The sequence below is a fragment of the Nycticebus coucang genome, chromosome 5, assembly GCF_027406575.1.
Source record: "Nycticebus coucang isolate mNycCou1 chromosome 5, mNycCou1.pri, whole genome shotgun sequence".
Classification (NCBI taxonomy): Eukaryota; Metazoa; Chordata; class Mammalia; order Primates; family Lorisidae; genus Nycticebus; species Nycticebus coucang.
Genome location: NC_069784.1, coordinates 100156780 through 100172793, shown reverse-complemented (window position 1 = coordinate 100172793; position 16014 = coordinate 100156780). Strand labels below are relative to the sequence as shown.

Sequence of the window (16014 nt, the reverse complement as noted above, 5' to 3'; positions counted from 1 at the left end):
AAATATATTTCTGCAATTAAATAAAAATATATAATTATTGCAATCAAGAAACTTTTAACATTAAATCAGATAAATGAGAATGCCTCTGTATGAGAATATCTGTACAGGAAAAAGAAAAAGAACATTCATTTACTCAAATTCATATACAGATCAGAAAGTATTTCCTTTAAGAGTTTTTTAATTTTTTTATTATTAAATCATAGCTGTGTACATTAATGCGATCATGGGGCACCATACACTGGTTTTATAGACCGTTTGACACATTTTCATCACACTGGTTAACATAGCCTTCCTGGCATTTTCTTAGTTATTGTGTTAAGACATTTACATTCTACATTTACTAAGTTACACATATACCCTTGTAAGATGCACCGCAGGTGTAATCCCACCAATTGCCCTCCCTTTGCCCCCCTCCTCCCTCCCCCCTCCCTCCCTTCCCTTTCTCTCTTCCCCCTATTCTTAGGTTATAACTGAGTTATAGCTTTCATGTGAAAGCCATAAATTAGTTTCATAGTAGGGCTGAGTACCTGGATACTTTTTCTTCCATTCTTGAGATACTTTACTAAGTAGAATATGTTCCAGCTCCATCCATGTAAACATGAAAGAGGTAAAGTCTCCATCTTTCTTTAAAGCTGCATAATATTCCATGGTGTACATATACCACAATTTATTAATCCATTTGTGTATTGATGGGCACTTGGGCTTTTTCCATGACTTAGCGATTGTGAATTGGGCTGCAATGAACATTTTGGTACAAGTATCTTTGTTATAATGTGATTTTTGGTCTTCTGGGTATATACCTAGTAGAGGAATTATAGGATTGAATGGCAGATCTATTTTTAGGTCTCTAAGTGTTCTCCAAACATCTTTCCAAAAGGAATGTATTAATTGCATTCCCACCAGCAGTGTAGAAGTGTTCCCTTTTCTCCAAATCCACATCAACATCTCTGGTCTTGGGATTTTGTGATATGGGCTAATCTTACTGGAGTTAGATGATATCTCAAAGTAGTTTTGATTTGCACTTCTCTGATGATTAAGGATGATGAGCATTTTTCATATGTCTGTAGGCCGTGCGCCTGTCTTCTTCAGAGAAGTTTCTCTTCAAGTCCTTTGCCCAGCCTGTGATGGGATCATTTGTTCTTTTCTTGCTTATACACTTGAGTTCTCTGTGGATTCTGTTTATTAAGCCTTTGTCAGAGACATAACCTGCAAATATCTTCTCCCATTCTGAGGGCTGTTTGCTTGCTTTACTTACTGTGTTCTTGGCTGTGCAGAAGCTTTTTAGTTTGATAAGGTCCCAGTAGTGTATTTTTGAAGCTGCTTCAATTGCCCAAGGGGTCCTCCTCATAAAATACTTGCTCAGACCAATTTCTTCAAGGGTTTTCCCTGCACTCTCTTCTAGTATTATGTATAGTTTCATGTCTTAAGTTTAAATCTTTAATCCAGTGAGAGTCTATCTTAGTTAATGGTGAAAGGTGTGGGTCCAGTTTCAGTCTTCTACAGGTTGCCAGCCAGTTCACCCAGCACCATTTGTTAAATAGGGAATCTTTTCCCCACTGAATGTTTTTAATTGGCTTGTCAAAGATCAAATAACGGTAAGTAGCTGGATTCATCTCTTGTTTCTCTATTCTGTTCCAGACATCCTCTTCTCTGTTTTTGTGCCAGTACCATGCTGTTTTGATCAGTATCGATTTATAGTATAGTCTGAGGTCTGGTAGCGTGATTCCTCCTGTTTTGTTTTGATTTCTGAGTAATGTCTTGGCTATTCAAATTTTTTCTGATTCCATATAAAATGAAGTATTATTTTTTCAAGATCTTTAAAGTGTGACAGTGGAGCTTTAATACGGATTGCATTAAAATTGTATATTGCTTGGGTAGTATGGACATTTTAACAATGTTGATTCTTCCCAGTCATGAGCATGGTATGTTTTTCCATTTGTTAATATTTTTGGCTATTTCTTTTCTTAGAGTTTCATAGTTCTCTTTATAGAGATCTTTCATGTCCTTTGTTAGATAAACTCCCAAATATTTCATCTTCTTTGGCACTACTGTGAATGGAATAGAGTCCTTAACTGTTTTTTCAGCTTGACTATTGTTGGTATACATAAAGGCTACCAATTTATGAATGTTGATTATGTAACCTGAGATGCTGCTGTATTCCTTGATCACTTCTAAGAGTTTTGTAGTAGAATCCCTGGTGTTTTCCAGATATACAATCATATCATCTGCAAGGAGTGAAAGTTTGATCTCTTCTGACCCTATATGGATACCCTTGATCACCATTTCTTCCCTAATTGCGGTGGCTAAAACTTCCATTTCAATGTTAAAGAGCAGTGGAGACAATGGGCAGCCTTGTCTGGTTTCTGATCTGAGTGGAAATGATTTCAATTTAACTCCATTCAATACGATACTGGCTGTGGGTTTGCTGTAGATGGGTTTGCCTCTATCAGTTTAAGAAATGTCCCTTCTATGCCAATTTTCTTAAGTGTTCTGATCATGAAGGGATGCTGGATAATATCAAAAGCTTTTTCTGCATCAATTGAGAGAATCATATGGTCTTTGTTTTTTAATTTCTTTATGTGCTGAATTATACTTATAGATTTACGTATATTGAACCAGCCTTGAGACCCTGGGATAAAACCGACTTGGTCATGATGCATAATTTGTTTGATGTGTTGCTGGATTCTGTTTGTTAGAATCTTGTTGAATATTTTTGCATCTATATTCATTAGTGATATTGATCTATAATTTTCTTTTCTTGTTGGGTCTTTTCCTGGTTTGGGGATCAGGGTGATGTTTGCTTCATAGAATGTGTTGGGTAGTCTTCCTTCTTTTCCTACATTTTGAAACAGGTTGAGTAATATAGGTACTAATTCCTCTTTAAAGGTTTGGTAGAATTCTGACGTGAAGCCATCTGGTCCCGGGCTTTTCTTTTTAGGGAGGTTTTGTATGGTTGATGCTATTTCCAAACTTGATATTGGCCTGTTAAACATTTCCACTTGATTCTGGCTAAGTCTTGGAAGGTGACGTGCTTCCAAGTATTGGTCAATTTTGTTCAGATTTTCATATTTCTGAGAATAAAGTTTCTTGTAATATTCATTAAAGATTTTTTTTAATTTCTGAGGAATCTGTTGTTATTTCGTCTTTGTCGTTTCTGATTGATGAGATTTGAGATTTTACTTCAGAATATCCGGGAGTGAGCCCTATTGTTGCCAAAATACTGCTGTTGCTCTGAGCCTCAGGGCACCGCTGCTCTGGTGTGGTTTCCTCTCAGACAATCAGCCTCTCCTCACTCCCTTGCCACAGAGTCAGCACTGACCAGCTGCAGTTTAAGCCCTGTCCATACCACTCGAGAAATCACCCAAGAATCTGGCTTCTGGGGGGACAGAGCTTCAGACCTCAGAGTGAGAGTGGAGGGGAGTGCTGGGAGCTCAGATTTGCAGGTAGAGAATATATACAGTTTTATACAGTTTTATGCCTGGCAGGAGAATGCCTTGGCACCCTAGGAGGGGAGGTAGGTCCAGTTTTTAGAGGGTCTCTCCTGTGGAGTGTAGTGGGAGGACTTTTGAACTCTGCTCATTTGTTTGTGGGGCATGTTGAGCCATTCTCATGGGGGAGGGGACTCCCATCCTCTTGGTGATGGATTTTGTACCTTTTGTTTGTATCCTTGGGGTTGCAGCTCGCCTCAGCAGAGTTAATATGCGTTCTTCAACCTTCTCTCTTGGTGCAGCTCTAATCCACCAGGTTACTTGCTAAATTTCTGTCCTTTAACTGTCCTTCTGGACAGGAGCCTTTAGTCAGCCATCTTGTCTCCGCCCACCCCCCCACCCCCCGGGGGAAAGATTTTATATGAAGAATTCAGGGGCAGGGCGGCACCTGTGGCTCAAAAGAGTAGGGCGCAGGCCCCATATACCAGAGGTGGCGGGTTCAAACCTGGCCCCAGGCAAAAACTCTCAAGATGTTTCCAAATCTTACGAGTCCATTGGCTTCCTCTTTGCTCCAGGCACAACATCACCTCCAGTGTAAAGCTATCAGTCCTGTTCCTCATTTGTGCACCTGGCTCTGGATCACTGACCGTGGCCACAGTATTTTCCAGTTCGGCATGTCATTAGTCTTCAGGGAGGCAGGAAGGGGGCTGATGGACATGAAGGATGTGCTTTGAACTTTCTTTTGAAAATAATTAATGATCTTTAAAATGTTTATGGCACACCTAAGATCTTCTTTCAGAGTTTTATACTGTGTTTTATATATTTAACATTTATACTTTTTCCATTTTAATATTGATAATTAAAAGATTAGAGAGCCTCATAAAACATGTAGCTGAGTAATAATGGTTTCTATTAAAATGTAATATAATTTCTATATACTATGAAAGAACTTGTGATATTTCCTTACTTCCCCAAAATGGCTTGCTCATTCATTTTATGTGGTATAAAATTTAGATATTAATCTTCAAATCAATGTAAATGGTGAAGTACCTGTTATAAGGTTCTTTCTGGATGAGATGTGTATCTACAACACAGCCAACTTCTGTTCTGTACTAAATAGTTACAAGCATAGTTGTATCTGGAATGGAATCAGTGGTCTTAAAAACAAGATTTGTTAATATGCTTTTGGACTTAAATATGCTCTCAAATCAGAAAATCTATCAGAAATTGAGTGAACACACTTCCTAAAGAGCAAAAACCTGGTAGGAATTAATGCTGCAATATTTCAGGTTGATTATTATCTGAAATGTGTCTCCTTATTAAATGACTTTTTCTTGAGATTTAAATGAATACATTTTAAAAATTTAAAATTTTGATCCATATATCTTTTTTATTTACAAAAATTATTTATTTTTATTTGGAAAATAATAATCATATGTATTTGTAGCGTATATGTACAAGATAATGTTTTGATCTATGTATACATTGTAGAAAGTTCAGTTAAGCTAATTAATACATTCATCATTTAACCAACTTATAATTTTGGGTGTTAGAATGTTGAAAATATATTCTTTTAGTATGAAAGTGTATTTTTTCAGAAATTTGAAAATATTCAATGTGTTATTATTGACTGTGGTCTCTAAGCAGTACAATAGATCACTAATGCTTCTTCCTCTAGTCTTAACTGAAACTTTGCACTCTTTAACCAACATCTCCCTTTTCCCAATCCTTCTCTTCAGGCTCTGGTAACCCCCTTCTATCCTCCGTTTCTGTTAGACTGGCGTCCTTAGATTCCACATAAACGAGATCACACAATATTTGTCTTTCTGTACTTGGTTTATTTTACTTAACCTGATATCCTATAGTTTTATCCATTCCAAATTCTGTGAATGATCAGAATTTTCTCTCTTTGTAAGCCTTTGTAAGGCTGTATGGAATTCTACTGTGTTTTTATACCACATTTCTTTATTCATTCATTTGTTGATGGACTGGTAGTTTGCTTCCATATCTAGGCTACTGTGAAAAATGCTGAAATAAACATGGGAGTTCAGCTATTTTTTCAACATACTGATTTTCTAGTTCTTTGGATATTCCCAGAAGTGGGATTACTGGATCATATGGTAATTAGTTTTTCGAGGAACCTCCATACTGTTTTTTTAAAAATGCCTGTACTAATTCACATTCTTATCAATAGTATACAAGGATTTCTTTTTTTTCAACATTTAGAGATTTATTTACTATTAATAGATCATTGAAAGGAAATTTTTTTTTTTTAGATCATGATCACTGTACCCCATATATGTGGGGTACAGTGATCATGATCTAAAAAAAAAATTTTTTTTAGATCACTGTACCCCCATATATGTGGGGTACAGTGTGTTGATTTTTTTATACAATTTGACATGCTTACATCAAACTAATTAACACAGCTTTCACCTCATTCACTTGATTATTGTGTTAAGATATTTATGTTCTACACTTGATAGATTTGACTTATACCTTCATTTCCACAAAACCTATCACTTGTCTTGTTAAGAGTAGTCATTCTAACAGACAAGAGATGATATCTCATTGTGTTTTTAACTTACATTTTCCAGATGATTAGAGATGTTAAATATCTTTATATATGTCTTACACACACAGTAGAACCTCTGTAAGTTGACCACCTAAGGGATTATAATAAACTGATCAATATACGGGGTAGTCAACATAAGGAACCAGGCCTGTTGTATGATATGCACATGTGGGGCATGTTGGGTCTATGAAAATTAGATCAACTTATGGAAATGGTCAATATATAGGAAAGTGGTCAACTATGGAGATTCTATTGTGTGTGTGTATGTACATATATATATGTATATATAAATCTATTGATCATTTATATGTCTTCTTTTGAGAAATATTTGTTCAGATCATTGACTCACTTTTTTTTAAATTTTGGATTAATATGAGGGTACATTCCATTAAGTTGCATTGTTTGCATTTGTAAGGTCAAGCTGGAGTTCAGTTGAGTCCTTCACCTAGGTAGTGTGCTATATAATTGGGCATTGTACCCATTAGGTGGGAACTTGTCAACCACTTTTCTTCCTCCACCCCCGCCCCCGTTTCTTGAATTTAATTGTGTTTTTATCTCCTATGGTTCTGTAGTTACTGATCTGCTAGTTTCAGCATAGTATTGATCACATGTATTGTGTAGTACGCTGGGACTCCATCTTTTTACATTGCTGAATAGTATTCCATGTTATACGTGTACCACAGTTTATTAATCCACTCATGTGTTTATAGATGGCACTTGGATTGTTTTCATATCTTTGTAATTATGAATTGAGCCACTATAAACATTTAAATGGAAATGTCCTTATTATAAAATGATTTTTTTTCTTCAGGGTAGATATCTAGAAATAGGATTGAGAGATCAATGGAAGTTCTAATTATAGATCTTTGAGGATTCTCCATCTTCTTTCCAAAAAAGCTATATTAGTTTGCAATCCTACCAGCAACGTTCCTCTCTCCATCACCCATGCCAATATTTGTGTTTTTGGGGCCTTGTGATAAGAGCTATCATTGCTCATTTTTAAATCAGGTTATTTGTTTTCTTGCTGCTAAGATGTTTGAATATCACCCCCCAATCAGAAGTTTATTTTGCAAATATTTTCTCCCATTCTGCAGTTGTCTCTTCACTTTGTTTACTGTTCCTTTTACTGTAGAGAATACTTTAAGTTTCATGAAAACTCACTTGTCTATTTTTGCCTTTCCTGCTTGGCTTTGGAGTCCTATACAAGGAATCCAGAACAATAGAGTTTTTAGCTTGTATTTTCTCTACTAGCTTTACAGTTTTAAGTCTTACATTTAATTATTTTATCCATTTTGAGTTGACTTTTTGTATATGGTGTGGAAAGGGGACTAATTTCATTCATTTGCATGTAGATAGCCAGTTTTCCCAGCAACATGTATTAAAACAAATTTTTCCTCTTTGTATGTGCTTGGGACCTTTGTCAAAAATCAATTGACTATAAATCCATGGGTTTGTTTCTATACTTTCTATCCTGTTACATTGGTCAATATGTTTGTTTTTATGCCAGAATCATAATATTTTGATCACAATAGCTTTATAGTATATTTTGAAATCAGGGAATGCAATGTCTCCAGCTTTGTTCTTTTTTCTCAAGATTGCTTTGGGTATTTGAAGTCTTTTCTGGTTCCATACAAATCTTAGAGGTTTTTTTTTTCTATTTCTGTGAAAAATGGCCTTATAATTTTGATAGAAATTGCATTGAAGATTTAAATTAATTATCATTTAAGAACTGGATGAGATCTTACACGTTATCTAATAACTTTCTCCATTTCTTTTCTTTCTGAACAAGAACTAAGCAGGTTAAATGACCATGTCAAGGTTCCATAGCCAATGAGTGTGCTACTGAGAACTAGAACTCAAATTCAGCTGTTTGCTGCCTATCCCAGTGTACTACACAATGCATCAGTTCTGATTGTAGTATGTCAAAATTGTATTATTTTGATCATCTGTTACTTTCAAAATTATATAAATTTGAACAACCTATGCTTTTATAGCTATAATTTCAAAATACAATGACTTTTATTATTCATAAACCTAATAATTTAGAACATTTTTACTTATTTTCTCTTAGTCTTTTTAATTAATTAAATTGACCTCTTTATTTAAAAAAACAATGTATGCATGTTGGAACAGAAATGCAAAATATTACCTTTATGTTTTATTTTCTTTGAAAACAAAGAAATTTGTGAAATACAGACAATATAAAAACCATAATATAAATATAAAACTTGAGCAGCACCTGTGGCTCAGTGAGTAGGGCACTGGCCCCATATACTGAGGGTGGTGGGTTTGAACCCAGCCCCGGTCAAACTGCAACAAAAAATAGCCAGGCATTGTGGTGGGTGCCTGTAGTCCCAGCTACTCAGGAGGCTGAGACCAGAGAATTGCCTAAGCCCAAGAGTTGGAGGTTGCTGTGAGCTGTGATGCCACAGCACTCTATCAAGGGCAACAGAGTGAGACTCTGTCTCTAAAATAAAGGAAGAAAGAAAGAAAGAATACTCCAATAAACAAAACTAATGTATGTACATATTTGCATACTTTTTATATTGCTACCTACTATTTAAAATGTATTCCTTGATACAGAGCCAATTACTACCACTACAAGAACATCGAAGTTACTGTTTGATTTCTTCTGTAAAAATAAACATTTTTATGTTACAGAAGTTTGATTTCATATGTCTTATAGATGTCAATCCAAATGTCTGAAAAATATCACTGTCATCAAGCTGAAACATTGACACATCACAATCAACACAAGCATTTTCTATTTTTAGCTTTATCCATTTATGTCTCAGTAGAGGGAAAGCTTCCTCTCTGACTCTAATTAAGCCTTGATTGCTGAAATGTGATATATACAGTCAGCTCAGACTCAGAATTGTGAAAAATAGTCAGACCTTTATGTTACCTGAACACTGTTAACAAGTGTGACTATGGTTATCAAACAATAATTCTCCAATTTCAACATGCAGCAGGTACACCTAGACTGTTTGAATCTACATTTCTTATAAGTTCCTGGGAGATGCTGCTGTTTGAGAACTTTGTCTTACAGAATTTTCCTCCAGCAAGCAATCTACAATTGTGGTTACTACTGCGGCCTAAATATGGAACTCTGGGAATATATAGGCTTAGACAGGGGTAGACAGACACGTCCTGCCCTGTACTCATTCATATATCTGCATATGTGTTTGCCTGTGAAGTTTCCTCAGATTAGAAACTGTCCAATAACCTCTTAACTGAATATATAAGATTATGAAATTGTGAATGTAAATGAGTTAATGGATGTTGATATTTTATTGGAGAGATTTTATTTTTAGGACCTCTTTGCAGTCTTTATTCTGTATTTCTTATCCACTGATTAACAAATCACTAAAGAATCAGCATTATATGCACTGTATCTTGGTGAAATGGTGATTTTATGCCTTCAGGACACTAAATCATACACCTAAGTCGTCGTTAGAATTTCCTGAGAATGCCACTAAATAGTGAGTTACTAGGCCCGTCTCCAGAGATTCTGATTCAGTATGTCTGGAGTGAGGTCCAGGAAACTGCCTTTCTGACAGATGGGTGATGCTACTGCTACTGCTCTGGGAGGTGAACTCGGAGGACCATTGCTCTAGTGCCCAGACTGACAAGGATTTCTCAGTAGGAAAACACAGACACGCATTGTGCATGTACACAAGCGTGCACACACATATACATCCCATGGACATTTTGTAACACATGAAAGTGTAGGGAACCTGTGGCTTTCTGGATCCTTGAGTGTGGTCTTTTGACTGCATCCAAATGTTACAGAAGAAATCCTTTCATTAAAAGAGGTGCATCAGAGAAAGATGAAGCTTTTATTTCCTCCTTTTTGGTGCTTAAGAAAGACCAGTCTTGAAATCAGAAGGTAACAGGTTGCCCACCCCCAAATTGATTATTTTAAAATGATATTCTCGATAAGATTATCTAAGGAAAATGTTTCCAGTCTTTATGTCCATCCCTAAAATAATGTTACATTTACAAATTTTATAAAATTCCTATTTTATAATCACCTTAAATGTCTTGATAAAATTAAAGTATAATAACTCTATTAGGAGGGAGCTAGGGTGGAACTATTAATAAAAGATCTAATAATGAGGTAGTTTTTGTGATATAATTAAATGAATTATAAATTTTATGAATCAATTCATGAAAGTTCAGTTTATGATTAGTTTTTGACAATCTTTTTTTTTGACTTTTAAAATGCAAATTTTAAACAACCACATAATGCACACTTTAGTGCAATTCTGATTGGTTTCTGGTATATTTCTATTATATCATCGAGCTGGTTAAAAATTTTAAGATAAAAATAAAATGCAAAGCTACTTCATTAATAAATGAATGTAGTAATTGGACAATTTTCAAAAACATCTTAAAGATATTTAAAGATATGTGAATCAGAAAAAATTTTAAATAAAATTATTTCACTATTAACCTGTGTTAAATAATTAATCACTTTAGAGAGCAATGTGTTATGAAAGAGATTATTTGAAACCCTCCATTGACACTATTCACTAGGGTGGCGCCTGTGGCTCAAGGAGTAGGGCACTGGTCCCATATGCCAGAGGTGGTGGGTTCAAACCCAGCCCCGGCCAAAAAACCACAAAAAAAAAAAAAAAAAAAGGGAGAAAAAAAGACACTATTCACTAATGACTCCTGGACTAGAATTGTTAATAGGGTAAACTATGGGTAGAGATCTAAGTTCAGTTAAAACTCTGACTATCGATACATATATAAAACCTGAAACTTAATATTATTTTGAGAGTCAATATCAGTGTAAATAATATATTAATATATTAGATAATGATTTATTACTGCATTATAAATCATTTGTTAGTATATCAAATAATTTATTAGGTGCATCTCAAAATAAAATATCAAGGAGAATTAGTAGGAAGGTATATTGTTCTCTTTTATTTATTTTTTGGTCTGTAAATATTAAATTGATATCACTTGTGTAAAGCATGCTTGTTCTCCACTGTAGAAAACATAGAAAACTGATTTTCCTAATGGCAATGACAGAGTTCCAACATCATGAGCAAGGGGATGTCAGGGATAATTCTAACTGCTACATAATTGTTGCAGAAAAGATTTAAGATTTATTACTCCAAGCACAATTCAATATTTAATAGAATGATAGTAAACTGCCTTTACTGCAATCAATTAAATCATTTAAAAGGAACAAGATCATCTGTTTGAAGAGATTATCTGAAACTGTTACTTAAAGTTAGAAATTCCATTTATTAGGACAGTATGGACTGAACATTCAGCTATATCTACTTATCTTTTTTTTAGGTTTAAGATAGCAGTGCTATATGTTCTAATACAGATAATTTTAATCCCTTAGTTTTTAATTAACTTATTTGTATATTGGAATAAAATGATGGTCCTTCTTTTCATCAACACCTGGCCTATTAACAGTAAGGTTCTGATGGCCTTTAAACGAATTATGAACCTCAGCAAGTTTCTTACAGTCAGTTTCTATACCCAACTCGCACTGTATGTATTCATTTATCATACTGAATAGTACCAATCCAATAAGCATTGTACCACTCAGCCTTTTATAATTTTTAAACTTTTCTAGGTCTAGAAGTCAAGCCTAAACCTCCACGTACGTAATCTGCATGCCAAATAAACACAAAAATTTAGACATAAATGCATAAATAAATAAAATGCATGCCTCTGATTCCATGTTGAATATTTTGCTTAAAACCAAAAGCTTAACATGTAGACCATGTGCCCATTATCCTCAGCATATTTCTGGGGATACATTCTGCTGAAATGTTGCTTCATCCTTTGCACATCAGAATTTAAACTAACACCTTCTTTAAACCTTACCATTAAAAATATTAGCTTATGTTTACAATTTCTCTTGAAATAATTTTTATTGTGATTGATAGTGAGGGATGTTTACTTAAATTTGTATTAATACTAATTTTCTATTATCATAAAGAATTTAACATGACATTAAAAAGTAATGAATAATATTAAAAATATGCATGAGTATGAGAGATAATAACTTTCTATAATTATTGTCACTAATGTTCACCTATATTTTCAGATCTACAAGTGAAAAGAGAAGAGAAGCCAAGTACGTATGTTTTGGGTACATTCATACAGGCAGTAAATATTTATAATGAATAGCACAATCGCTTTGCAAATGTCATATCCTGTTACAAATATTATACCATATTTTATCCTTGGCCAACTTTAAAAAATAAAGCAAATGATGTCCTCTTCTAGAAAAAACTTTATTTACATAGGTAAAATCTCTAAAAAATTTATGTAATTCAGAAGAAGTAATTGACTAATATAATTGACTCCTACTTTTGTAGGACACAGAAATTCTACCAGAAAAACACGTGTTCTTATCTATTCTTTGGGGCCTCCTGGGTCACCTATACATTTCTGAAGGCTGAAGTAGGTAGCAGAAACTTTTCGAAAGAATGCACATCAATCTGATTCTGAGAACAGTTATTTCAAAGTTTTTGGTTAGTATTTCCTAATTATATTAGTGTTTTAGGGCTTCTGTAAGAAAATGGCACAAATGAGATTACTTAAAATAACAGTAATTGATTCTTTCACATTTCATAGAAGTCCAAAATCAAGGTATCAGTAGGGTCATGTTTCCTTTGAAATGTGGAGAGAAGACTCCTTCCCTGCGTTTTCTGGCTTTGGGTGTTTTCAAGGAATCCTCAGTGTTCCGTGACTTGCACACAGTAGACGCATCACTTCATTTCTGCCTCCTTCATCCCCGGCCGTCTTCTCTCTTTGTGGCTCTACCTGAGTATCTCCTGTACTCTTCTTGTGAGTATATCAGTCGTATTGGATTAAGGACCCACCCTCCTCCCCTGTGACTGCATCTTACTTAATTACATCTGTAAAGATCCTATTTCCAAAGAAGGTCACTTTCTGCGATCCTGTGGGTTAGGACTTAAGTATATATTTTGGGGAGACACAAGTCAATCCATCACAGTCCATCTTCTTTCCTCCGCCAAATTCATGACCTGCATATGTGTAAAATGTAACCACCCAACATCTCTAAAAGACTTAACTATTCTAACATCAACTCTAAATCTAAAGTTTTATTTAAATATCAACTGAAAGGCCAAACTCTCATTACTGAAGTTCTCTAAATCAGTTATGTATAAAACTTGGAGTATGAGTCTTCCTGAAACACAATTCCTCTTCATTTGTGAACCTGTGAACTATACAACAAATTATCTGCTTCTAAAATGAAATGGTGGGATAGGCATAGTATAGACATTCTAGTTCCAAAGGGAGAATTTGGACAAAAGAGAGAGAGAGAGAGAGAGAGAGAGATATCATGGGTCCCAAGCAAATTTAAAGGCCTGTGAATATCCTTTCTGGCTCAGTGCTCAGTCTTCTGGGTCTGGTAGGATGGTGATTCTGTTCTCTTATCTCACCGGTGTGATAGCCTTGCTCTCTCTGCCGAAGGAAATCCCATAAGTTCAGGCCTGTGTATCAATAGCTCTGCTCTTAGATTCATTATCCTTTCATTTCATCCTGTCTCTGCCCCTTTTTGTCAAGAATGGCATTGTTTTTGCCTGTATAAAGCTCCTATTCAATTCACTTTATGGTTTGAATGCAATTCCTCAAAGTTCAGGTGCTGCCTACATAATAATATTAAGAGATGGAACCTTTAAGAGGTGATTAGACCCTCAGGGTCTAATTTGAAACTCAGGGTCTTATGAATGAAACTCAGGGTCTTATAAGAGAGACTTCATGCAGCTTTAGGGTAGTTAGCTCTCTTCCCCATTAAGGACACAGCATCAAGGTACATCTTAGAACCAGAGATCAAACCTGCTGTCACCTTGATCTTGGATTTCTCAGTCTCCCTAACTGTAAAAACTTTATTTCTAGTTTGTATCAATTACCCAGTTTGTGATGTTCTGTTATAGTGTACAAAATGGGCAAAGACAGAAATAAATAGTCTAAGATGACAGAACCTTTCTCAATAGCTCTCTCCCCATTCCTTTCTGAGCCCCCACACTAGTGTTTAATGTCAACATTTCTGTGCGTGGTCTCTTTCAGGCAATCTGGATTTTTAATATCAAGTGACTCAAAACTTTTTCAGCTTCTACCCATTACCCAATTCCAAATTACCCATTACCACTTTTGGTGGTAATTACCCATTACCACTTTTATACTTACTGGTACTTTTTTTTTTTCCAGCAGCACCCACCTCCCCATACAAAAATCTATTGCTTTCTTTTTTTTTTTTATTGTTGGGGATTCATTGAGGGTACAATAAGCCAGGTTACACTGATTGCAATTGTTAGGTAAAGTCCCTCTTGCAATCATGTCTTGCCCCCATAAAGTGTGACACACACCAAGGCCCCACCCTCCCCTCCGTCCCTCTTTCTGCTTCCCCCCCACCATAACCTTAATTGTCATTAATTGTCCTCATATCAAAATTGATAGGATCCTATCAAAACATAGGATTCATGCTTCTCCATTCTTGTGATGCTTTACTAAGAATAATGTCTTCCACTTCCATCCAGGTTAATACGAAGGATGTAAAGTCTCCATCTTTTTTAATGGCTGAATAGTATTCCATGGTATACATATACCACAGCTTGTTAATCCATTCCTGGGTTGGTGGGCATTTAGGCTGTTTCCACATTTTGACGATTGTAAATTGAGCTGCAATATTTCTGTGGCTGACTATGATAAAGTACTGAATACTGGGTTGCCTACAACAACCAAAATTTACTCTCTCACAATTCTGGAGCCAGAAGTCCAAAATCAATGTGCTGGGAAAACAACTGTCACTATCCAACTGGAAGAGGAGAATCTGTCGTTACCTCTTCTGGTGGTGTTTTCTGGCAATTCTTGTGTTCTCTGGCATGTAGCTGTATCCCTTCAATCTCTCCTTCATCATCAAATGGCCATCTTCTCCCTTTGTGTCCCTTTCTATATGTTATCTTCTTCTCTTTTTATAAGGATACCAGTAATATCAGACCAAGGGCCCACCTTATCTACCATGGCCTCATTTCGCTAAGTAAACATCTATACACCCCTATTTCTAAGTAAGAATGCATTCTGCAGTACTGTGGCTAAGGACTTAGGATGTCTTTTAGGGGGACACATGGAAGAGATGACACTATCTGTCTAAATTCCTAAATCATGAACATACCCAATGAGATCTGTGTCAAAGAGTCTTCTCCAACTCTTGGTGTTCAAGTCATTTATCTTACGTTGACTTCGGAACTATTTCTTGCAATGACCATCTTGAGCATTGAAAATTTGTTGAGTAGAAAATTTAAGTTTAAATCAGTTAGTGGCAACAACAATATACATGTAATAATGGACAAATGAATAACATCTCTGTAATTGCTGTGTGTTTAATAGTCTAGCATTGACAAACCAGAATAAAACTGGAATACATTTCATTTCTGGGCAACAAATAAAATTATTTCTAAAAGTAAATTTATACTCAGCTTTATTTTTCAGATTTTTAATTTTCTGCCTCTTCTCCCCTCAGAACTACAAGTTAAAAAAGAAGCAAAACCAGGTAACAATATTTTTATTTCATATAGATTCAGAGCTGATATTACCTTCATTTTTAGAATGAAATAACTCCTCCCCGGGTGATGTACTTCATCTCCAAGTTCTACTCTGTTGCTCAGGATGGTTTAGCAGAACTGTGTTAGGTGAGAATGGGAATGTTCTATCGATAAAAACATCTAGAAAGTGGCTTAAAATATGCCCAACAAAAAGATTTCAGGTTTTAGGAGACATTTCCTGGACTTCTCCCAAAATCAATAGTTTATTATATTTAATTTGTGGCTTTATTTCCAATAATACACCAGAAGTATAAAATAACAAAATCTTAAGCTATTAGAGTTTAAAGGAGAAAAGGAAGGGAATTTATAAAGCATCTACTGTATATATGATTTATTTTCATAATATCATTATGGGAAATATGTAGCTTGGCAATTATTATTTATAATCATATCCATGGAA

At 35.2% G+C, this 16014-nt stretch overlaps 1 protein-coding gene across 9 annotated transcripts in view; it reads left to right on the top strand.

The window, feature by feature from the left end:
• Nucleotides 1-16014, top strand: part of TRDN (triadin) — a 403216-nt gene that overhangs the window by 329308 nt on the left and 57894 nt on the right. For all 9 annotated transcript variants that reach the window (XM_053592195.1, XM_053592194.1, XM_053592192.1 and 6 more), the window contains 3 exons: nt 11609-11635; nt 12086-12115; nt 15533-15562. In XM_053592195.1, the coding sequence (XP_053448170.1) occupies nt 11609-11635; nt 12086-12115; nt 15533-15562 (87 nt within the window). The remainder of the gene's footprint in view (nt 1-11608; nt 11636-12085; nt 12116-15532; nt 15563-16014) is intronic.